At 36.8% G+C, this 22588-nt stretch overlaps 12 protein-coding genes across 12 annotated transcripts; 9 read left to right on the plus strand and 3 right to left on the minus strand.

The window, feature by feature from the left end:
- Window positions 1-330: 330 nt before the first annotated feature.
- On the plus strand, window positions 331-1631 carry L201_005020 (uncharacterized protein; the record flags this gene model as incomplete). The annotated part of the gene is made up of 5 exons (XM_066220753.1): window positions 331-432; window positions 498-567; window positions 661-919; window positions 1003-1110; window positions 1241-1631. 5 exons carry the CDS (start codon window positions 331-333, stop codon window positions 1629-1631), a joined length of 930 nt encoding a protein of 309 aa, XP_066076850.1.
- An 892-nt stretch (window positions 1632-2523) lies between these two features.
- On the plus strand, window positions 2524-3931 carry L201_005021 (uncharacterized protein; the record flags this gene model as incomplete). The annotated part of the gene is made up of 4 exons (XM_066220754.1): window positions 2524-2780; window positions 2895-3140; window positions 3313-3387; window positions 3601-3931. The coding sequence occupies 4 exons, from the start codon at window positions 2524-2526 to the stop codon at window positions 3929-3931; spliced, it is 909 nt and encodes a 302-aa protein (XP_066076851.1).
- A 240-nt stretch (window positions 3932-4171) lies between these two features.
- On the minus strand, window positions 4172-5065 carry L201_005022 (uncharacterized protein; the record flags this gene model as incomplete). The annotated part of the gene is made up of 1 exon (XM_066220755.1): window positions 4172-5065. The coding sequence occupies one exon, from the start codon at window positions 5063-5065 to the stop codon at window positions 4172-4174; it is 894 nt and encodes a 297-aa protein (XP_066076852.1).
- Window positions 5066-5632: 567 nt separating this feature from the next.
- L201_005023 (uncharacterized protein) lies at window positions 5633-7796 on the minus strand (the record flags this gene model as incomplete). Its single annotated transcript, XM_066220756.1, has 7 exons — window positions 5633-5829; window positions 5926-6114; window positions 6230-6960; window positions 7020-7261; window positions 7329-7438; window positions 7509-7645; window positions 7702-7796. The coding sequence occupies 7 exons, from the start codon at window positions 7794-7796 to the stop codon at window positions 5633-5635; spliced, it is 1701 nt and encodes a 566-aa protein (XP_066076853.1).
- A 380-nt stretch (window positions 7797-8176) lies between these two features.
- Window positions 8177-10129, plus strand: L201_005024 (uncharacterized protein; the record flags this gene model as incomplete). Its single annotated transcript, XM_066220757.1, has 4 exons — window positions 8177-8946; window positions 9012-9166; window positions 9229-9961; window positions 10063-10129. 4 exons carry the CDS (start codon window positions 8177-8179, stop codon window positions 10127-10129), a joined length of 1725 nt encoding a protein of 574 aa, XP_066076854.1.
- Window positions 10130-11009: 880 nt separating this feature from the next.
- On the plus strand, window positions 11010-12170 carry L201_005025 (uncharacterized protein; the record flags this gene model as incomplete). Its single annotated transcript, XM_066220758.1, has 4 exons — window positions 11010-11245; window positions 11327-11572; window positions 11660-11734; window positions 11828-12170. The coding sequence occupies 4 exons, from the start codon at window positions 11010-11012 to the stop codon at window positions 12168-12170; spliced, it is 900 nt and encodes a 299-aa protein (XP_066076855.1).
- An 815-nt stretch (window positions 12171-12985) lies between these two features.
- On the plus strand, window positions 12986-14472 carry L201_005026 (uncharacterized protein; the record flags this gene model as incomplete). Its single annotated transcript, XM_066220759.1, has 6 exons — window positions 12986-13036; window positions 13108-13191; window positions 13299-13577; window positions 13643-13702; window positions 13769-14344; window positions 14425-14472. The coding sequence occupies 6 exons, from the start codon at window positions 12986-12988 to the stop codon at window positions 14470-14472; spliced, it is 1098 nt and encodes a 365-aa protein (XP_066076856.1).
- Window positions 14473-14572: 100 nt separating this feature from the next.
- On the minus strand, window positions 14573-15796 carry L201_005027 (uncharacterized protein; the record flags this gene model as incomplete). Its single annotated transcript, XM_066220760.1, has 1 exon — window positions 14573-15796. One exon carries the CDS (start codon window positions 15794-15796, stop codon window positions 14573-14575), a length of 1224 nt encoding a protein of 407 aa, XP_066076857.1.
- A 543-nt stretch (window positions 15797-16339) lies between these two features.
- Window positions 16340-16952, plus strand: L201_005028 (uncharacterized protein; the record flags this gene model as incomplete). Its single annotated transcript, XM_066220761.1, has 2 exons — window positions 16340-16826; window positions 16897-16952. 2 exons carry the CDS (start codon window positions 16340-16342, stop codon window positions 16950-16952), a joined length of 543 nt encoding a protein of 180 aa, XP_066076858.1.
- An 895-nt stretch (window positions 16953-17847) lies between these two features.
- On the plus strand, window positions 17848-18702 carry L201_005029 (uncharacterized protein; the record flags this gene model as incomplete). Its single annotated transcript, XM_066220762.1, has 1 exon — window positions 17848-18702. One exon carries the CDS (start codon window positions 17848-17850, stop codon window positions 18700-18702), a length of 855 nt encoding a protein of 284 aa, XP_066076859.1.
- Window positions 18703-19527: 825 nt separating this feature from the next.
- On the plus strand, window positions 19528-20232 carry L201_005030 (uncharacterized protein; the record flags this gene model as incomplete). The annotated part of the gene is made up of 1 exon (XM_066220763.1): window positions 19528-20232. One exon carries the CDS (start codon window positions 19528-19530, stop codon window positions 20230-20232), a length of 705 nt encoding a protein of 234 aa, XP_066076860.1.
- Window positions 20233-20701: 469 nt separating this feature from the next.
- On the plus strand, window positions 20702-22153 carry L201_005031 (uncharacterized protein; the record flags this gene model as incomplete). Its single annotated transcript, XM_066220764.1, has 3 exons — window positions 20702-21155; window positions 21227-21948; window positions 22013-22153. 3 exons carry the CDS (start codon window positions 20702-20704, stop codon window positions 22151-22153), a joined length of 1317 nt encoding a protein of 438 aa, XP_066076861.1.
- Window positions 22154-22588: the final 435 nt, after the last annotated feature.

A 22588-nucleotide genomic window follows, 5' to 3' on the forward strand; every position in this document is an offset into this window, starting at 1 on the left:
TATCGGAAATATGAGTGGGCATTTCAAAGTGGAGGTCATGTGGCACTCTTAACAGTCTCTAGACACACCGTCATACACGCGTCGTTGCTGCTATTATATCATTATATCTCTTTATTGTCAAGGTGACTTTTGTTCAACTTTCTACATTCTATAAGCGAATCAATCATATATCGACATAACCCACATCAACCAGCTAATCGAAGCTAGAAAGTAGAGGTACAACAAAGCTTAGCACATAGACTGCATCACTACTACACTCCTCACAACATCACATAGCCTTTACTCATCATTTCTTCAATCTCACTTCCAAACGCCCTCCACCTTCATACAATGTCAGTAGACTTGCAACAATCCCTTTCAGAGCTTCAACAGGCTTTTGATGCTCCAGGTGGATCAAGGGATGATGTATCAAAGAAATTAGCCAAACTCAAGGTGAGCTGCTGTCTTGATGTAGAGTAGTAATTGGATATAACAGCTCATGATGACGTTACATGTAGCTTGAACTTGCTCAATCGGGATTATATTTCGCACCTCCTACTGCTAATCCACAAGATTTGGAAACAGCCAGTGAGTATGGCTTTATCTAATCAATACTATACTCAGAATACATAACATCGACCATGGATATAATCTAGATACTGACAATTTCAATAATTATAGGATCAATTCTTGAAATCGGTTCATTCCATGCATTACGACAAGGAAACCTGAAATCATACGCACAGTATAATTTTGCATTACAACCTTTTTATTCAAATTTGAATAGTATCATATCGGAATCACCAAATAGACCAATTACCTTAGGTTTACATCTATTAGCTTTATTATCTGAAGGTTTATTAACTGAATTTCATACTTTATTGGAAACTTTAAAAGTTGAACAACTAAGTGATGTCTTCGTGAAACTACCTGTTGATCTGTAAGTAACAAGCCTTATGCCTCTACATACCATAAAGTTCATTTGAGACATGAACTGATTCAATAAATTCTGGAATCGAATAGGGAAAGATGGTTAATGGAGGGTGCATACAATAAAGTGTACAGAGCGAAAGATAGAGTACCAAGAGAAGAATTCGGTTTCTTACTTGAGCGATTAATGGGTACTGTTAGGTAAGTGAATCAGATCCTGCTATTTGTGATTCATATTCTCCTCATAAAACACATCATCATACCATTGACTGGTTGTTTAACCAACGCTGTTCATGCTTAACTGATATTTACATTGATTCCTTTCTCGCAGAGGTCAAATAGCATCAACCATAGAAACATCATATTCATCATTACCTTTAAAATCAGCAACATCGTTATTATTCTTTAAACCTAATGAAGTATCAGAATTGAATGAATTTACAAAATCTAGAGGATGGGAATTATCACCTTCATCACAAACTTTTACATTCCCAAATTCATCTAAACCTGATATTGCTTTAGCTGCTTTACATCATAAACAACAGCAACAGCAGAACTCCGCTGCAAACAGTAATAACGATGGTGATGAGGATATGTTAGGAGAAACAGACAGTAAAACAATAGATGCATTGAAAGGTAAAGGTATCAAAAGAGGTACACCAATGTTAACTATGGTTGGACCTGCATTGAAATTAGCTCAACAATTAGAAGCTATCGTATAGAAAAACATGCAAAAGCAAACATTGTGCTACTACGATGAAATTGTAATATAAATAGATTAAATACATAAATAAGTTAAAAATGTATTTCAGATGACATATGTTATGATATCATCATACTTTATTTGAACTTAATCGTTGTCGCATTTCAGCATAATTGATGACAACATGGATTCCCTTGTTGAACGTGTGATAAAGTATGTTTAGAACAATTAGCTCGACCTTAGCATGTAATAATAGACGAATCCAAGTGAAGACCGAGCTGTTTATTTGGAATGAATCTCAGCTGTCTAGATATCTACAATCATAAATTGCATTTCGGCACCGAAATTTTGGATCTGGTATCCAACGGAATGATAGTACTCGAGTACTGTAATAAGAATGATTTTGGCAATATGATACAAATATGCTACAAGAAAGTGGCTTAGTACATTTCAAGGTAACTCAGGGATATACATGCGATATGGTGTGCCTGTTATTTGGGCTATTTCCTCTCTTCCCTCTGTTTCTTCTTTCGGTCAAGTATGCTTAAAACAAGTCAGATAACCTAAATCAAATCTTTTTATAGATAATCTCATGAAAACCGATGACCGATGAGGTTGGTGCTCCTACTCAAATTGAGATATCTTAGTTCGGCGCTTCTTGGCTATTTTATGCTTTTGATAGATTGCCGTATTGATGACGATATGATAGTCCTATCTATACAGTAGAGTATCTGACGTGGAAGTCAAACTGGATGTTGTATATATATATATATATAGAGAGAGAGGTAATATAAAGATATCAAGTCGTTTTCAATTGCAACTCATCTTGTAAAACGATTCGAAGCCCAAAAACCAAAAAAAAAACATACTAAATAATAGTATAAACATTCACATATTCTATCTAATCAAAGATGTCATCATCATCATCATCAATAATTATAAGTAAAGTTGGTTTCTTAGGATTTACAGGTAAAGTTGGTAGTTCAGTTTTACCAAATTTAATTGAATTAAATAAACAAAATAAAATTAAATTAATTCTTTTACATAGACAAGGAAGTGATTTATCAAAAATTGCAGAAACTGAAAATATTGAAAAGAGGATAATTAAATTAGATGAAAATGGTTTAGAAATTAATAAAAAAGCTATCGAAAATTTGGATATTGTTGTGTGAGTGTAAAGTCTTTTGTAACTAATAATGGTAATAGTATGATGATCGACATATTAAATTATTCCACTAAAAACTATTCTAATTTTTATGTTTCTTTTCCTTTCAAACGATAGATCAACAGTTGGTACAACAGGATTCCGAGCTCAAATCCATTTAATTGATTCATTAGAAAATTCAAAATCATTAAAAACTTTTATTCATTCTGATTTTGGTACAAATTGGACTGAAGATGAATTACAAGCACCCGGATTAAAAATGATTAAAATTAAAGAAGATATTGTTGATTATGCTAAAAGTAAAAAAGTTCCTTTAACTTCAATTAGAGTTGGTGTTTTAGATGAATTTTTTTATAAATATCCGTGAGTTTCATACTGTTATTATATATCATTATTTTACAAACTGTATTATGATTTATTTTATATCATAAATCATCATTATTATCATTATTTTAATCATTACCATTTACATACAATAATATTCGACATACCATTTCGTTTAGTATCGCTGACGAGAATTACATAAAATTTATAGTGCTTCCGGTACTTATTTACCAGGTAATACAGTACAAGTGTTTAGAAATTCGCTCAAGAATAAAATTAGAGTTACGTGAGTTATCTTTCAATATAGTACTTAACTGCTCCATTTTGTTTTCTTCTCAGCCAATTTACTCTTTTATTGTTTTGTCTTTGTTTTTCTTCGTGTGGTCTCATTTTCTTCTTTGGATTTGACAATATAATATAGCGTATACATATGTATGGGTGAATGCTGACAAATTTTTGTCTTTTTTTTCTTTCCTCCCCTTCCTTCCCCATCAATCAGATCAATTCCATTCTTAGGTTACGCCATAGCTCAACTTACTATAAACCCTATTTCCATCGCTAATCAAATTACTCAATTATATGATTTTAACGTATCAGGTGAAGAAATCATTCAAGCTTGGACTAATATTCAGAATGGAATTAAACCAGAAATAACTTATTATACTGAAGATCAATATCAAAAAGATTTACAAGTTATAGGTGGATTCGCAATTATAGCTGCTGTTAGAGCTAAATGGGGTGATGATAATTGGGGACCATCAGATCAACCTAAAATTGATGGTTGGAAATTAAAAACTTTTGAACAACATTGTAGAAATTTCATCCAATAAATTATACCCTAGTAGTCTTAATTTTCTCTAACTCAGTAGTACATATCGATGTGACATACAAACACCGAGTAGAAGAGTAAAGGATTAATTGAAATAAAATCATGCATACTGTAGAACTTAACATTCGATACCGATACGATACGATGAGTTTAAATTTCAAAAAACTATTCAAGAAAGAATCGATATATCATGCGTTTTTGAGACTAATCTCGAAAAAAAAGAGATATAAGTTTTAAATATTTAATATCTTGGAGAAGCCATATCAAAAGGTTGACCTGACATATCGGTAGGTACACCTGGTGTCAGTCTAGTGTTATTATCAATTTGTCTGAATCCCATTTCAGATTCGATTGGAGTTCTAGATATTGATCTCAAGGTAGGTACAGGTGAACCGACTAAACTTGGTAAATTTGATAAAGTTCCTTGTATATTAGCACTTTTGGTATAACATGATGCAATAGCATTTTGATTTAAGATATTTCTTAAATCAATTGGATTTCTTGAATCACCCCATCTTAAATCAATTATATAGTTTCTTGGATTTTGAACATTCGGATAAATTCTAAATTCTTTATATCTTGTATCTAAAGATTCAAAAGTTTCATCGAACAATCGTCTAGGATGTACCTCATAATCTTTTAAAATAGAATCTTCAGAATAAGGTCCTAATATAGCTACTTTATGTTGTCTTTGATTGACAAATTTAGTTTGACAATATTGCATTTGTTTCGGTGCTCGAACTCTGGTCACTTGAACTCCTGTACCAATCAATAATTGTTCATGTAAAGAAGTTAAAAAATTTGGTTTTTCCCTTTTAGCTCTTTCGGTTATTTGTGATTCGGGCTTGTTTGTTGAATAAGCATTTAATAATTCTAAATCGAGTGTATAGGTATTAGCAGCCCTATACGCTCTATAGGCACCAGAATCAACATCAGAGGCTAAACAATTTGCGTAAGTACAATTGGTACGAGAAGGGATTACTCTGGAACTGGACAGTCTAGATACTAATCGTCCAGTTGACCCATCAACTTCCAGTCTTGCGTTAATTACAATTGATAGATCAGGGACAAATGTAGATGGTTCAAGTGGCCCAAATCTATTATGGAGATCTCGTATTGATTGTACGTTAGGCATTACGCGGATTGATGTGGACTTGGACTTGAGATTATGTATAAGTCAATCGGCTGTTGTATTAGCCAGAAGCTCGTAGAAACAGTTGGAGTTGAGGAAAAGTTTAGGTTGAGAAGGGGCAGTCAATAGTTATTTATACTCTATCATCTTTAAGACAAATTGATTTTTTATCGATATGAATGGCATGCCATAGGTCACCTGATTACTCCCAATGCTTCTAGCACCTTTGAGGAGTCAACATCAACGGTGTGGCCAGGCTAGTCTTTGTTGTAAAGATAACGCTCCGTTCTTGTTGAAGAGGCGAATTCGCATGAAATTTTATGTCCCGACTATTTTTCACACACTGGTGCGATTACCATTCATCCCAATAATCCTAAAAATCGCTGACATTCAACAGCTGTACAGAACATCAAAGGTTCCATGGGAACTGTGCCATGCCATTGGATCGTTGCGTCTTGAACATGATCCGAATGTTCATCCCCTATTTTCGGGTCAACTCGCCGGCGATGAATCATTTATTGCCACTAGGCCGCCCATTGCATTTACTTCAGATATCTGTCGAATACTTCTTCAATCAAAGGAAGGTATCCATTCACCCTCAGTCCTCCTTTTCTTCCTATCCAGTTCCTCTATTTCTTCTTGACTATCGCTATTCTCACCCAATCTCGAGACCAATCTAGCCCTGTAGTATGCTAGAAAGCTTGGCGATATATCCAACGATTCATTAAGTATCTGCTGTGTGAACATCGGCAACGGTAGATGGTTCTCTGTGGTGTCATAACAATCGATAGTCAAGATAAGCATTCTTCTTAACTTTCGATAGTCTGCCTAGAGCTGGCAGGACGCGAAATTGAAATACCTACCTGAGCTACCAAAGACACCACCCACTTCCCCGATCAACGCTTCTAAGCCTAGAAGACACCATCCCGCTATCAGCGTTATAAGTATAACTGACCAACCATTCACTACACATAGTAAAGAGCATGGTAGTGCAGCTAGATATACGATAAGCAGGTGAGATAGATGCAACGTCAATGGCAACGGTGGGGGATCTACAGTATAAAGTTACTGTTAGCTACGCAGTGTTTACTCTTATGTATTCATTCTCCTTTTTCTATACTTGGGAACGGATACAACTTCCTCTCCTAGAAACGGATATCGGCTTACTTGAGGAAAGCCTTTCAGCTTCACCTAAATTCCCACTTAGGGTTTTCACCAAACCTAAACCTCTTTCTCTTTTCGCTTCATTCCAACCACCTTTGTCTGCATCAACTTGAGATAACCCGATAATATACGACTCTATTAGCTTCAGTAATGATAATGGTAAATTTGGTGGATTTGGTATATGTATATTAGATTTTGATTTCGGTTTTGTTGTCGACGTTGTATTTGTTTTATAGACCATATTTTCCTTTACAACATCAGATAAATTACTATTATATTCTAAATTTTCGTTATTCTTATTATTTGGTAAATTCAATTGATTTAACTGTTGTCTTAATTCCAAATCTGATCCTTCATCAGATAAACCAGATAATGCAACTGCTTCAGCTAATTTTGTTACAGCTTCTTCTGCTCTATCACGTAAATTTGATAATTCCCATTCTTCCTCCCCATTAGCCAAGGCTTTCTCTTCTTTAGTCGGCGGTCCTGTACCTCTTCTTCTTAATCCAGGTCTCAGGAAATCATCAATCGGATTAGGTCTGGCAGAATTTCCATCGGACGGAGTCGATGTACCTGTAGCTGGATGAGAATTTGATCCTGATCCTGATGGTCCAGCATGAGATTCAGCAAATCTGACTCGAGCGTCAGTCCGCTTCAGCGATGCCAGATAAGCTGAAGGAAGAAGATCGCATAATGGTGGTTGGGGCAGTGGACGAGTGCCATGTAGATGATGCCTTCGGAGAATTTTAGCTTGAACCCATAAAAATCAACTCAAACAGACAACTATACTGACTGTAAGGCAAAAGCGAATCCAACGAGCAAGCCAGCTAGCTCATCCACTCGTTCAGCTATAGGGTCCTTGTTCTCCTTTTGTTTTCCTTTATCTGATTTCGAAATGCGATCTTCAGTTTTCGACTCTTCCGTCGCAGCAGCAATATCGATATCCCCATCGGCTTCGGAAATGCCAATATCAATTGGTGATGAGTTTGGAGAGCTATCACCTGCGGCAGAAGGGATATGATTAGGTATTGACAGCTACAATGCAAGAACTTTTAGCGATCATCGAACTAATACCTCTATGGAACAGTATTGCTGCACTTACCATTCGCATACCGTCGCGAATCGTTATTCTAACGGCTGCCCAAACTTGTCTTCCCTCATCCCACTTTGTTATAGCAGATGAAAAACGATAAGACACCAATAAGCCGGTAACTAAACAAGTGATTTAGCGAAATACTCGAACGAAAACAGTTGAAAGAGTATGCTTGGAGATTTCACTTACCCATACTCAAGACTCCAACTAGATTAGCGCCCCCCTTACCCAGACTAGCTTTATTGACCCATCCTCTGTCAGCAGCATATATTATAGCATATGCATATGCAGCAAGAAACGGCAGTTGTCTCGGAGGTAGTCGGGAACTATATTCGATAATCAGTCTTATATTGTCTAAATACGGAATCTCGAGGACACGTACAATGCATAGGTCAACAGATCCAACCTTGTTTTCAATTGGGAAGGAGGTGATTTTGATTTAGGATAATGTCGTGTTGGTAATCTTCGTCTCGCCATTTTGAATACAAAAGGAAAGATGCTTATAGACTGAGAGATTGCTATATTGTCTATCTAATATCGTCTATTTCTATATATATAGCGAGCTAGTGAGTCAGGATGAGGTTTAAGAGTCACAAATTGCAAAGATCATATTCTCAGAAAGTCATTGACATGCGGTTTCAACGATATTTTTGTGATGTTGATCGTGATGAGATCATTCAATCGGCCTAGGCCCTTTGCCTATGCGGGGGCAGACTTGACCGCTTATCGTTGATGATGACGCGTCAAACAAATCAGACATGATGATGATATTCTACGTGTTTTTGTATTTCAAGACACCAATGCAGTCTCTATATTTGTAGCTATAACAGCGTTTGTGAGTGATGCTTTGATCGATAATGCAAAACACAACATCTCATCCGACCCTACCAGATCCTCTGCTTCAAAATCACTTACTCAAGTCAGATGGTCAGCTCACACAGCAAGATGAGTCCAATTCAACGCCAACCTCGAATCCGCTACGTACTGCTCGGTCGCTAGTTCTCCTTCAACTGCTGTCACGGTTGTTGACATTTGGGCTCAATCAAGCTTTATTAAGACTAGCATCACCAACGGTATTTGGTACAGCTGCAATTCAATTCGATTTAATATGTTCCAGTATACTATTTTTATCAAGAGAAGGTATAAGGAATGCCTTATTACGAATCAAGTCTTCTACCTCGCAAAAAGATAAAGAAGACAATGTTTTGGAAACTCAACTTCAGTCATTATCGATAGTACCTTTACAACTTGGTATAGCTATCGCCACTATTTTGAGCTCCATCTATCTCTATACTTCAGATGAAGCCACAACGTCTCAATCGCATTTTCATGCATCATTACTGCTATATATCATAGCTTCTTTAATGGAACTATCAATCGAACCGTTATACATCAAGATTCATCGATTTCAACAGCCAAAGTTGAATGTTAGAGTTCAAGCTGAAGGGGGTATGGCTATATTGAGATCCATAGTGACAGTTAGTAGTTTGATTGGATTCGGTGAAAAGAATGCTTTATTATCATTCGCTTTGGGTCAAATTGCTGGAACAATATGGTTAGTCACCAGGTATTTGAGGGAATTTGAATGGGACATAAGGACCTTGTTTTGGGTTAAATCTATCAAAGAGTAAGTCTACAATCACTATGTCTTGTTCTTCTTTTGCGAAATAGCTTACTGACCAATGCATACAGTGAAAAAAGGTTCAACCCTGATACCCTTTCTTTGGCAATTGCGAATACCGGACAAAGTTTCATTAAACATATCTTAACTGAAGCTGATCGTATAGCTGTATCCAGAATATGTCCTCTTGATGGCCAAGGTGGTTATGCAGTAGCTATGAATTATGGTAAGAATATTGGTATTCTGCCTCCTTCGCTGTACAAGATAGCTTATAAGGTGTGGGTTTAGGCTCTTTGATCGCTAGGATAGTATTTCAACCTCTAGAGGAATCGTTATTACTGCACTACTCCTCATCCCTGTCATCACCTTCAATATTGCCCTTATATACATTAACAATACGATTATCACTATATTTGACTTTGATAATGCGCACTTTCGTTCCACCATTATACCCAGCAATATCACCATTTTTATTACCTAAACAATATCAATCGACAACTGCACCATCCATATTACGTTTATATCTTACTACTTATATACCTTTAATGAGTCTAAATGGTGTATCAGAAAGTTTTGTCACATCATCTGCATCATCTGACGAAATTAAAAAACAAGCTAGATGGATGATTTCAAGTTCAGGTATATTCGCTATAACTCTTTTTCTATTAACTCATTTACCTGAACTATGGATAACAGATAACAGTACAGAAAAATCAAGAGCAATTGGAACTTTCTTACTTAATCCAACAAAAGAAGAATCATTAATTTTAGCTTCATGTTCAGCAATGTTAATTAGAATTATATTTTCATTATTTCATGCGAAAAAAACTTTTGATCTTAGGAAACCAAATTTAAGATATAGAGATTTGCTTCCAGATTTGAAAATTTTCATATGGACTTGGATTGTATGGTTATCATTGAAATTATTGGCTAATCGAGAAAGATGGGTATCTAGTTGGAAAGGTTGGATAGAGTTAGTTGGTTTAGGTGGAATATTGGGTTTAATCACTTTGGGGTTCATGTGAGTACCTCATCATACCCCTCTCTTCTATATAGCCTTAGGCGGGTATTTCGGTTAAGGACCTGTACTGATTCCGATACTCTCTTTTTTCGTGTCTCCAGCTTCTTAGCCGAAAGAGGTAAATTGAAGGATTTGAGAAATAGCAGTAAAGGCGTCAAGATAGAGTAAATGAAGTACTAAAGCTCATGCATGATCCTCTCGCTCATAAACCGTGTGATCCTGGTGACTGACCGTCATTTACTGATGTGCATTCGTACTGTATACGAATAACTACAGTCAGTTGCGGTATCGGTCGTGGTACACCATGGTCATCGGTGTTACTGTTTGACATGCATTGAGAATGCGACTATCAATCAGGAGATCAACTAGGAAAGCAATCGAAGAAGATCCCGGTTGATCCGGATTACGGTATTCCATCGCATCTTCTTCACCGCTGCTTACAAAGATGATTTTTTCAGCGGTCTACAATCACCAATTTAGAAGGCTCGGTGATGGGCTCCTTCGGATGTAATTACGAAATGGTGGGTGTATGGGAGTGTGTGAGTATGTGAGCGTGAGAATATGAGAATGAAACATCCGAAAATCTATGAACGTTTTCCCTGAATTACCGGAATTGGGTGATTTAAGGTGATCTAGTTGTAACAAAATAATGATGATGATACATAGCGTGATATTCACTGTGGAAGCTAATTCACGCTTTGCTCATATGCTGGACTTCATCTTCCACCATCTTTTATTGGACGTCCATGTGCCAACGGATAGGAGTGATCATTACTCATCGCATCTCGTCTTGACGAAATGACGAGATCTGAGTATCAATCAAAATGGTCCGATGTTACCATAATGACAATGTCCTCTGATTTCTATCATTACACTTTATAAAGCATGACCGAGGTGATCAAGGTATATAAGGTATAATATGTTGTGTGATTTACTCTTACCTTTCCCTTCACCACATCAACATACGTCCAGCGTCGTCAAGCATAACACTTGATTAATCTAACAAAGAATACTTGAAGTCAAATCACCCAAGAACTATAAAAACAAAATGTCTAAATTGAACGTTGGCTTATTAGGTTTCACCGGAACAGTCGGTGCAGCAACATTAGGACCACTCATCAAAGCTCATGAAGAATCTAAACTGAACTTGGTCATCTTATATAGAGAATCAAGTGATTTATCAAAATTGCCTTCTGATATAGATCTTCAGAAGAGAGTAGTTTATTTAGATGAACAAGGTACCGAAAAGACTAGAGAAGCCGTAAAAGACTTGAACGTTATCATGTAAGCTATCTATCCACTCTATTTGATACGTATCATTGTTGAAGGAGATTCAATACTGATTGATCATATACGAATAATTAGTTCAACAGTCAATGGAGAAGGAATATATAGACAACTATTCTTACTTGATGCTCTCAAGGGTTCAGATAACTTGAAAACATTAATAGTTTCTGACTTTGGTGCAAATTGGACAAAAGAAGAACAGAAAAATAAAGCTTTATCACCAATTAATACTAAATTAGATGTAGTCAAAAAAGCCAATGAATTAGGTGTACCTGTAACAAGTGTCAGAGTCGGTATTTTAGATCTATTCTTTTATGCTTATAAGTAAGTCAATTGTCCATATCGGGTTTTGCTCTATGTGGAAATGTCTAGTCTATAATACTTGTAATAATTAAATTTGTTGGTTTTCAGATTCCTCGGTACCGATGTCAACAATAACAAAATTGAAACCTTCAATGATTCGCTTAATCAACCATTAAGAATTACGTGAGTGAATATGATGATTATCATAATCAAGTGACTATCTTGATATTGCTTGATGAAAATTGCTAATTTCTATATACTCACCATGTAAAATAGATCACTTGAATACGTCGGAAACGCAGTTACCCAATTAATCCAAACACCCGAAAAAATCGCTAACAAATATATCGGATTATATGATATCGAAGTAACAGGACAACAAGTTATAGATGTATTAACTAAACTCCATGGTAAACCAACGGAAGTTACTGAATATACTCGAGAAAGGTATGAAGAAGATTTAAAGACTTTACCTTCTGCTATTGGTGCTGAAATTAGAAAAAGATGGGGTAATGGTAAATGGGATAATGAAGATAATAAACAGGTAGACAATCTAAAAGTCGATACTCCCGGTTATAAGTTGAAATCTTTCGAAGAATTAACTAAGCAATATTTGTAGATGAGTACTCGTACTCTGGAGGTTGATTTATACTTAAAGATGTATATATGCATGAAGTCAATATTGATTAAAATGGTCCTATTTTGCCTTGTAATCAAGCATTTTTGTGTCATTGACTGAAGATACCATACGTGATTAGAATCGTTGACTACCACAAACCAACAAAAGCGAAACAATAATCCACATGCAAGACAGTGGACACTGTGCTTTGCAAGAATCTGACTAAAGATGAATAGAACACCGAGGTGTCGCCGGGCTAAAAACGATTGATAATTCAATACGATTATTCAGCTGAAAGGCATAAGGTTATATTATTAACCTTTGCATCGTTTGCAGCGCTTTTTTACCGTCTCGGTACCATCTTTCATGAGCTCATCGCCACCAAAGCAAATACACCCAGGTGCTTTCAATGGAAACAACAAAACAGGTTCTCCGTCGTTTCATAAGATATATATAGTCAAAGGATGGTAACTGAAAACCCAAGCTAAAATTAGCGCGGCCGATAATTTCGGCAAAACAATTGCCAAGATGCTTAAAAATCAATCAAATGCTAGGTGGAGGTCAATTAACAATTAGCTCATTTCCTCCACTGTATGAGCTCATCGATGAAACTCAAATCGAAAGATTGATAAAGGTGTTTCATGAGATTCAGAAAGCAGACCCCGTCGATGGAATGATATAAAGAGATGCTATCAACGTGCTCTTGTCGCAAAAATTCCTCAACAAGTCAAAACCACCAAGATTAATATCAATAATTACATTTACACAAAGTAATTAGCTTACCTTAAACCGAAGTCAAATTGAGAAAGTGCAATATGTCAGCTCAAATCCCTCAAACTATGAAAGCCATTGTACAACAAGAAAAGGTGAGTTCTGACTTTACCATCAAGAACTCATCCCATCCGATGCTGATTACTTGTAATTAATTCTTTTCCAGGAGAACTGGATCTCAGTTCAAGAAGTACCGGTTCCTACGTTAGAGGATAACGAAGTACTTATCAAAGTCCTCTATGCAGCACAAGTAAGTTTTTCACGCTGGATCATATCTAGGTTTTGCTTCCTTCCCTTTCCAAAGTATGTCGCAGCAATCGGGTTTCTGGATCAAGCTGATACTGAATACTCTGACAGAACCCAACCGATTGGAAGCACGCCGAATGGATTTCAGAACCAGGAGTGATCAACGGATGTGATTTTTCTGGTGAAGTTGTGAAATTAGGCAATAATCTCAAAGTCGACTTGAAAGTTGGCGATAAAATTGCTGGAACAACACATGGTGGTATATACAAAGATAGAGGAAGTTATGCAGAATATGCTAGAATTGAATCTGATTTATGTTTCAAAATTCCTGATTCATTAAAACCTGAAGAAGCTGCTACTTTTGGTGTTGCTTGGGTTACCGCTTGTCAAGTGAGTTACAAACAATTTACTCGGGATGGAAGCTTGCAAGATTGGCTGACTGGATCCTTATTTAGGCTTTGTTATCAAGTCAAGGTAACGCTTTCCCTCCTGAAAAAGTACCTGAAGGATCTTGGGTGAGTAAATCTAACATCATAGGTTCGTCTTGAGTGAGTATTGACTGAAAAATGAAACGTTTATAGTACATTATCTACGGAGCTTCATCATCAGTAGGATCATTCGCTATTACATTAGCCAAATCATTAGGATACAAAGTAATAGGTGTAGCTTCTAAACATTCATTTGAATTGATCAAATCATACGGTGTAGATGAAACTTTGGATTATAATGATCCTGAAGAAGAAATTGTTAAAAAGGCAAAAGAAATTACTAATGGTGAAGGAGTAGCTTTAGCTTTAGATACAATTTCAAAACCTGAAACATGGAAATTAACTGTAAAATTAATGAGTAAAAAAGCAAAACAATTAAATGTTATTTTATCACCTCCATCAAAAGAAGATAATGATAAATATGCACCGGGAATAACAATTAAATCAACTTTAATGTATACTTTATTCGGTAAAAAATTTAATTTTAATCCAAGAGGTGGTTCAGAAAAACCAAATTATATTCCAGCAAATTTAGAAGATAGAAAATTCGGTGAAAAAGTTTTCGAAAAAACTCCTGAATTTATTGAAAAATATGGTATTAAACCAAATCCTATTCAAGTTAGACAAGGTGGTTTAACAGATGTTGATGCTGGTTTCAAAGAAATGAAGGTGAGTTAATCTTAAAAAGTACATTCCTCGATAAAGGCGATATTGAAAATACTGATTGTTGTTTTATTTTGAATTTTTAGGAAGGAAAAGTTTCAGGAAAGAAACTTGTTTATAAAATCGCTCAATAGATATCCTTAAGACTTCATATAAATCATTGTATAGATAGGTAAATATATAGACAGAAAGAACATGTAAATGCATATAGTTGTGATTCTGCTTGCTTCCTTCTCAATCGCTATTCGTTCCACATTTCATAGTTGTTGCTACTTTGCCATTGTTCCAGATCTCGAGATATCTCTTGTTAGTGATGTCCTTAGATTGATTTTTTCCGCTGGATTTGACTTCTAATAGTGCAGGAACTGTAATAGGTCTTTTAAACTCAACTTCCACCCAAGTTATCGTATCCGTACTTGTGTTGGGATCTATACTTGGTTCCTCTCTAAGATGTTCAGATACCGCTTGAATAGCTTTGGATACTATATGGTTTCCATGAGCTATTTTCTTCTTAAATCCCAAAATTTTAGCAGCAACATTTGAAGTATGTATTGGATTATAATCTTTTGATAATTCAGCCCAGTTCAAAGGTTCTTTTCCTCCAATACTAAATCGCCCAATAACTACACTCTCTGATATTGAGTTATCAGCCGTTTCAGATTGATTGGGAATAGATGGTGGTGGATATGGGTGTTTGTGAAATTGTAAGAACATGAATTCCTGCTTATAAGCAACCACACCATATTTTGAAAGTTCAACTATAATTCTAAATTCCCAACCTCTTTTAACTTTTTTAACTCTTTTATCTAATTTAGATTTAACTATTAAACCACTTATGCTTGTCTCCGGACCAATTGATCTTAAGGATTGAACCATAATTTCTTCCAATAACAGAGGTTTTACAATTGAGAATTTATTTCTAACATTAACTGAACCTATAGGATCAATTGGACATTTAATTGAAGATAATAAAAGTAATATTGAAGGTTCAGTTAAAGCTGAAAACAACAAGTTTAGATGATATGATGAATTTATAACATCTTCTACAACCTTTTTTCCACCTGAATCATGATATGTTTGAGGCGATAAGCAACATTTTATATATTGATTCAAATCATCTTTATGAAGTATGAATGGTATTTCTAATGTTAAATCAACATTGTCTAACTCATATTGTATTTCCCCATCATTATTGCTAGTGTTCGATGTTTCAACAACTTCAGATATTGATAATTCTGATTTTGATCCTAAGGTTATTAGATTTATACGTCTAAAAGCACTTCTTAAAATGTGATAAATTAATAAAATCGTTACTTTCCCACCAGTTAATTCCCTCGTTGCGAATCTTATCTTGACATGATTCGTAGATTCAAGTAGTGGGAACAATCCCCTAACCGTCGAATGTAAATGATACCCGATTCCAAGGATTACTGTTAAGCCTGCTATCAAGAAGATCATGGTTACAAAGGTCAAGGTATGATTCAGGAGGATGATGGTATATATGTATATCAGTAAACATGGATTTATGTTATCTTATCTCTAAGATTATCAGTTATTGTCATTACAGTCCATGAACGCGATGACGTCACCAGATTCAGATTAGCGATAACAAGCTAAGCTGGCAGTACACTAGACTATTGTTATTACTTGTAGCAAGTTTTCTTTTTTTCTTCGTTCTTAACAAGCAGAACAAACGGTAGCTCATCTTTGAGATCAATGACAACCAAAACCTCAATCACAGGAGAAGGAGATTTTAGGGGGGTGTGGGAGAGGCAATGAAGTTGATTGAATGTTACACGCATGGACCGACCGGACGTTGGATGAAACCCTTAACGTTGAACGATAGTCAGATTATTGCGTTTCAAGATTTGTGGTCAATAACTTAGAAACTTGATCTGGTCGGGATGTATTTCAACTTCTTTCTCATAAAATGAATATTTGCGCGAAAACCCACCGTCTCGACTATCGCATTATATGTTATCAAAAAGACCAGAATACAAGATGGATTGTAATCAAATGCCAATGATGTCTTATCAACCGAATCAACCAATATTTCAAGATCCATGCAACTCAGCATATCGACTTTCTCAACTCGCATCTTTCGATACAATGTACAAACAAACATTCATATCAGGAATAGCATATTCGGCAATGATGAATACTTATATATCGACTATGCGGATACATCAACAATTCTTAGAATTTTACCGAAATACTTCCACTCTTGGATCCAATGAAGACTATGCTACGGTCCCAGAGATATATCAAGATTATGATATAGTAGATTCAGAAGGTAGATTATATGGTTGCTATATGCCTGAGGGTAGACGACAAGGGTGGTATCTTTCAAGAATGAACCTTACGGATGAAAACGAGGGAAAAGGGGAGATGCGGTTGGATGAACTGAAACGGATAGCTGTTGCAAATAGACGGAGGATGGTTATTAGAAATAACAGGATAAGGAATGACTTTTCGAATAACGTGCAAAGTGAGTTTTTCAGTTTTCTATCAGGACCACTAGTAAGCTAAACGACCATTCGTCAATGTGGTATTTTCAGAAATTCGAGATTCACCACCTCACTTCTGTCTCGACTCTTATATCAATTCCACCTGAAAAGCCACAACATCTACTTCGTTTCTCGAAAGTATTCCCTCACCCACTTCGTTACTTCCGGCTACTCAACCGATAAGAGCGACTTCCGGTGAATATAACGATGATGTCGAAACACCAAATAATGATAATTTTGATTTGAGTTCAGAGCAAACTGAAGAAATGGAATTTATACCTTTCCCAGCCTTTTCACCTGAACGTCTCAAAATGAACCCTCGCATTCCAAATCCTCCCATAGTGTCACCTCGAAATGAAAAAAGAAAGACCTCTTCCATTTCGCATAACGCTAGAATGATAATCGAACGATTCAAAGTCAAGAAAATACCTGCAAAGCAAAAACGAAATATCAAGTGCGGAAAGGAAGCCTCAAGGGGCCGCAGATGCAAAAAGGGGATTATCCCACGAGAAGTATCGGGATGATAAGGAGAACAACAAAGAAATTGATCAACAAGCATTACGACCCATCAGGTCACTTCATAAAGGGTCTCGATCATCGCCTATAGAGTTAGATTGATGCGCAGGGCCAATGGCTCGAAAGCTAGAGTAGATCTAATTCGTATCGTTTTGATGGTCATACTGTATCATGGACAATTACTACATTCTGAATGGGTACTCATATGGGTAATTTGTTTTACAAGAATGTATATAGTAACCTGAACAATAGATAACCCAATTCAAACTGTCGCCACGGCTTCCATATACAGAATGAAATGGGTTAAACTTGTATAAGGGGTCAAAGCGCTAATATCGCTTACAGTGTTATACAACATCTCGAAGACAGTGTCAGTAATCATTCTTATCTTTCTTCTCACTACAACGTCTTACCTGACGACTTCGCATTAGTGACACCTACAGAATACATTAAGGATTAAAACTAACGTTCTTGTACCTCATCAAAATGAATGACACCCTTCAACTTTCGCTCATAACCTTTGATGATGATACCGAAGACATAGATATGGAGATCGATGAAGAATATTCAAAATGTTCAACCTCAGCTGCATCATCGATCGTATACCTGGAATCAACATTACAGATTTTCTTGAACGAGTATATCTCGCCTCAAAGAGTACTGATGGATCCGCGTACTCTCGATAATCCGATAGAAGATGACTTTGATTTGGTTAATCTGTCAATTGCGGGTGACATTATTTCTGAATTTGATATGAGCCTTGAAACCCATTTTGATACGATAATTGAAATTACTGAAAGTACGGCAGCAAGCTCCATTCATAACAAAATCTTTCAGGGGATGCAATCAAAATCCAGCTTCACAAGAACTCAGCCTACTAGAACATCTCAATCTGCGAATCCATTCAACATCGCTCCGATGATTAGAAAACCCGTTCAGAAACCTCTATCCAGAAATCCAAATAATCCCAGTCTAGCAACAGGGTCGAATCTCATTCCGTTAGGGCAGCCTAGAAGATCTTACGGAAAAACATCCTATTTACCAAAATCACCACAAATTTCCATCACACAAACGAGTAGTTGGGCCATCACTTCACCTCCAATTCCTTCCCCTCCAAGCCCATTGGAATTCCCACCTTATCGTCAATCCCTGTTGGGCATGTGGCAAACTCCCCCTCTTACTAACCCGAATATGATGAAGATTCCTCACGCACGTCCAACAGCGCCACTATCATCGCAAGTAGCAGGTGGTATATCTCCCAGTTTTGGAAACGAAACATTTCAGCAGCAATTGAGTATACCGCCTTTCACGAGATATCCTCCAGCTTCCCCTTACTCTTGAGCTCAACCTTTTTGTCCAAACACCGCGAGCTATCCCTATTTACCTCAGGTTTTTCAACCTCTTCCAACCAGTCAACCGCGTATACTTAGTCGAACCAAACAACGCTATCTCAAAGCACCCTCAAAATCACCGTTGACTCAACAAGAAGTAGTACACAACGAGAAGAAAGCTCAAACATGTGCTGCCATTCGAAGGGGAATGACATTGAGTAGCTATAAGATTTTCAAAATGATAGGTGATGTACCTTTAGATCCTGCTACACTGTTTTGTGCTAGAGGCAAGAAGTCTGTTCATTCTGTAGAGCAAGAGGTACCTGTATTAAAGTAATGTCACTTCCGATACATCTTAATATATCAGGAACTCAAACCTACTCCATCAAATTGGTACTGGAAAAACTTGTTCATATATTCATGCTAATGACAAGATTTAGTATATCAGTTATATTTGAGTACCAAATGGCTTCATTACGATCTCGAAAATTTCGATCTCTTATTCGACTGACTTGATTAAAGAAAGCGGATAGCAATTTTTATGGATTATATTCATCTAACAAGATTTAATATGAACAACTGACAATGGCATCACCGAATTGACGCACTGGCATGGCTTACTTCTCGCACGGACACCAAATTACCATTCAATCCAAGGCACTAGCTTATGATTTCCGGCTGATTGTATACTTCTTGCCTTCTCTGTTGAGGTACTGATGATTGCCGTAATCATCGCGTTTTGCTGTCTACATTTTCATCTTGACATGAATAGATCTTTCAGCTTGTTTGAGCCACATCCGCCCCCCGTTTCTTGCAAGCTCGTGCGACAACCAACATGTCTGAGATATTCGATCCCTTGGGTTTCTTGCCTGCCTCTTCCAACAATGCTTTTCAAGTACTCACGCAAAATAAAAGTGAGACCTCGATTTGTATCGATGGTGGTGAAGAGGTAGAAGACTTGAGTTGGATGATGAATACTTTTTATGAAATTATAGAAGAGATTCGACCATTCTTCTTTACTACTGGATTAACACGAAAAATTGATTTCGAGCTTCGCCGAGAAATTGGAAACTCCACAGTTTGCTTAATTGATGATCACGAAGATGATTTGCCTCAGGCTTTACAAGCGACAGTAGCATCTGGCTCCCCTTCCTACATTGGCGGTATCCAATCTAGACCTGAAAATCCTGCAGAACTTCCCGATGATCTATCGCTGATAAGAGAGAACCGCCAAAAGATCCGTAAACTGGAAGGTACCCTAAGCAAGATCAAGCAACAGATATATATAAATCGTCATCCAGATCAACATCCACCAGTCAATTACGATCTGATCGACGAACCAAAACTGCTTCCGCAAATTACCTCTCCAAACAACCAGTCAATGATCACACCTCAACTCATCAACACCCAGGAGACATGGGCTAAGATTCCAAATCGTTCACCAACAATATTGTTGAACAGAACCTTTTACTACACGCTTTCCTCAATTGCTTCCAACCGCGATCAAGTTCCCCTCCTTACCACTCCTCTGGCTCCTTAGTTTCGATGTCATTATCCCATATCCCTTCGTTTCATTCCTCTTACCACTGGTCTCTCCATCCGCCAGAAATGCAATTACAGCACATCAACTTTCTACGCAATTATCGCAAGCAGCGACATATGATCAGTACTCACTTCAACAACGTCTAGCGGCTGAAAGACGAGGTATGAATATCTCCGAATATTTAGCTTATAGAGCACAGGAGAGAAAGCGGAAGCCAAAGCTGTACTGAAAAGTGGGAAGCATAAAAACTCAAGTTCGACTCGGTTGCAAAGTCACTGTTAAAAGGTTGACATCTCCGCGCGCCGTATATACTCTGCACGAACCAATCAATAACACAGTATACTGTGTCTACAATAGCGACCTCTCATCTACTGCATTTCTAACCTTCCTTCCTTAGATTTATGTTGCATCTTGTGATTTGTATAGTTTTCCAGGTCAATAGTAATCAATTGAGGAGATATCCGAAATGTCTTGTCAACTTATTCTTCGACCACCTAGTCCATGTTTTGAACCGATGGATCTTGACAATGGTACCAATTTGTCCTTTCAAAAATATCGAGAAACCGATATTTCTCTGATAGATATACCCTCTAATACCACAGCCCGTTTTGAAGATTTAGATATAATAATCGATACTGAACCTCTGAATATGGACAGATCAAAGCTTCCTCCCGATTTAGAAGATGAACTCGCTCTTGATATGGCTTCTTTAGCACTGGACTGGCGACCGTTGGATCCACAACCTTTCAAATGCAGACTAACAGTGAATCATCCCGTGGACGCAGATGTAGATGTTTTCAAGCCTTTCCACCCTTTGTTTCCATGTGATTGGCCTGATCTAAACCATAATAATGATGCTAAAGGTTCTGCACTACTAACACAAGAACAACAACATGATACTAAAATCTCCAAGAACAACGGTGAGATGATCAAGTTGATCTTCCTAAATTAGGCAAGAACGCAGTGCGATATCAGCCGTACTCAAGATCAGTTAAAGGTAATTTACTTATTGATAAATCAAAATCTAATCAAGATCAACTCACTACCTATAATTTAAATAACGTTAAACCAGCAGAAGATAAAGTTAATTACAAAATATTGATTACCAATTCATCAAAAGATAGAACTAAATACTTAAATCCGAAATTACCTACTTCATTATTTTGGAAATTAGTTCACGAGAGAAATATAGATAAACTCCAAGATAGAAAAGAAGCTTACAGATTGTTGTTAGAAAGGGAGAGTGATAGATCTCAAAGTAGTGGTAGATATTCTACTTATGGTAATTTGTCCACAACTTCAATAACTTCGGGTCATCGTCGTAGATCATCAATCTCATCTTTTACTTCAGAACATCCTTCATGCCGTACCTTTGCTTCTCTACGCCTACAACCAACCTTTAATGAAAATACCGGTCTGGATTGCATTGAAGGAGTAGAATTGATAGATAATCCGGCTTTTAAACTTGAAGAGCAAAATCTTGCATTACATCACTGTCACAGAGAAAAGGTTGTGAACTGTATTATCCAAAGACCAAGTAAAAAATTCGAATCTAAAACGAAAAGGTATAAATCTTCAGTTAACAAGAATTTCGTTAATAGATTGCTACGTAGCTGTGAAGCATATAACAAAGATAAACTCAAGATCGAAGAAGCTAAACAAAGAAGGGAAAAGAAGTTGAAAGCATTAGCTTTACATAGTGAGTTCTGTCAGGTGAGTATCGGGATCAGAGCCTGAAAACAAAGTGTGCGACTGATTTATATTTTATGAGATACAGGCGGTTAGTAATGATGAAGTAGTAAAACAACTTTTACAGTCGACTGAGACTGATAAGTATCAATCTAATAATCAATTTTGGAGGAAGAAAGTCGACTTGCAGAGAAGGATGAGTGAAATTATCCGCAATCTAAAAGGGTAGACTGTCGACATATTCACAGCTCCCAAATTTCAAAGGGGCCAAGGAGAAATAACGCAGATCTACCTTAACTGGAAACCGAATAATTCCTTATGTATCTCTACTTCTGTTGATGCCGAACGATGTGTCGACAAGGGATACGATGAATCGAATGAGTTGAGGTTGAGACTAAGAGCAAGAATGACTGTATTAAGATGAAAATTCGGGGTGAGACTGTTGATTGGATAACCAGCAACGGAGTCTTGGTTGTTGTTGTGATACATTCTTCTTCTTCGGATCCCTTGATGTGCTAGACTTCTCAACTTATAAACACGTTTTGCCAACCTGATCAATCCCTTTCAAAGTATCATGTACACGTTGCATACCTTAGCTGCAACATCTACTGCCCATCATGTAGTAAGATCCAATGCTGTAAGAAATCCATCCAAAAACAAAAAT

This window comes from Kwoniella dendrophila, chromosome 6 (assembly GCF_036810415.1).
Source record: "Kwoniella dendrophila CBS 6074 chromosome 6, complete sequence".
NCBI lineage: Eukaryota > Fungi > Basidiomycota > Tremellomycetes > Tremellales > Cryptococcaceae > Kwoniella > Kwoniella dendrophila.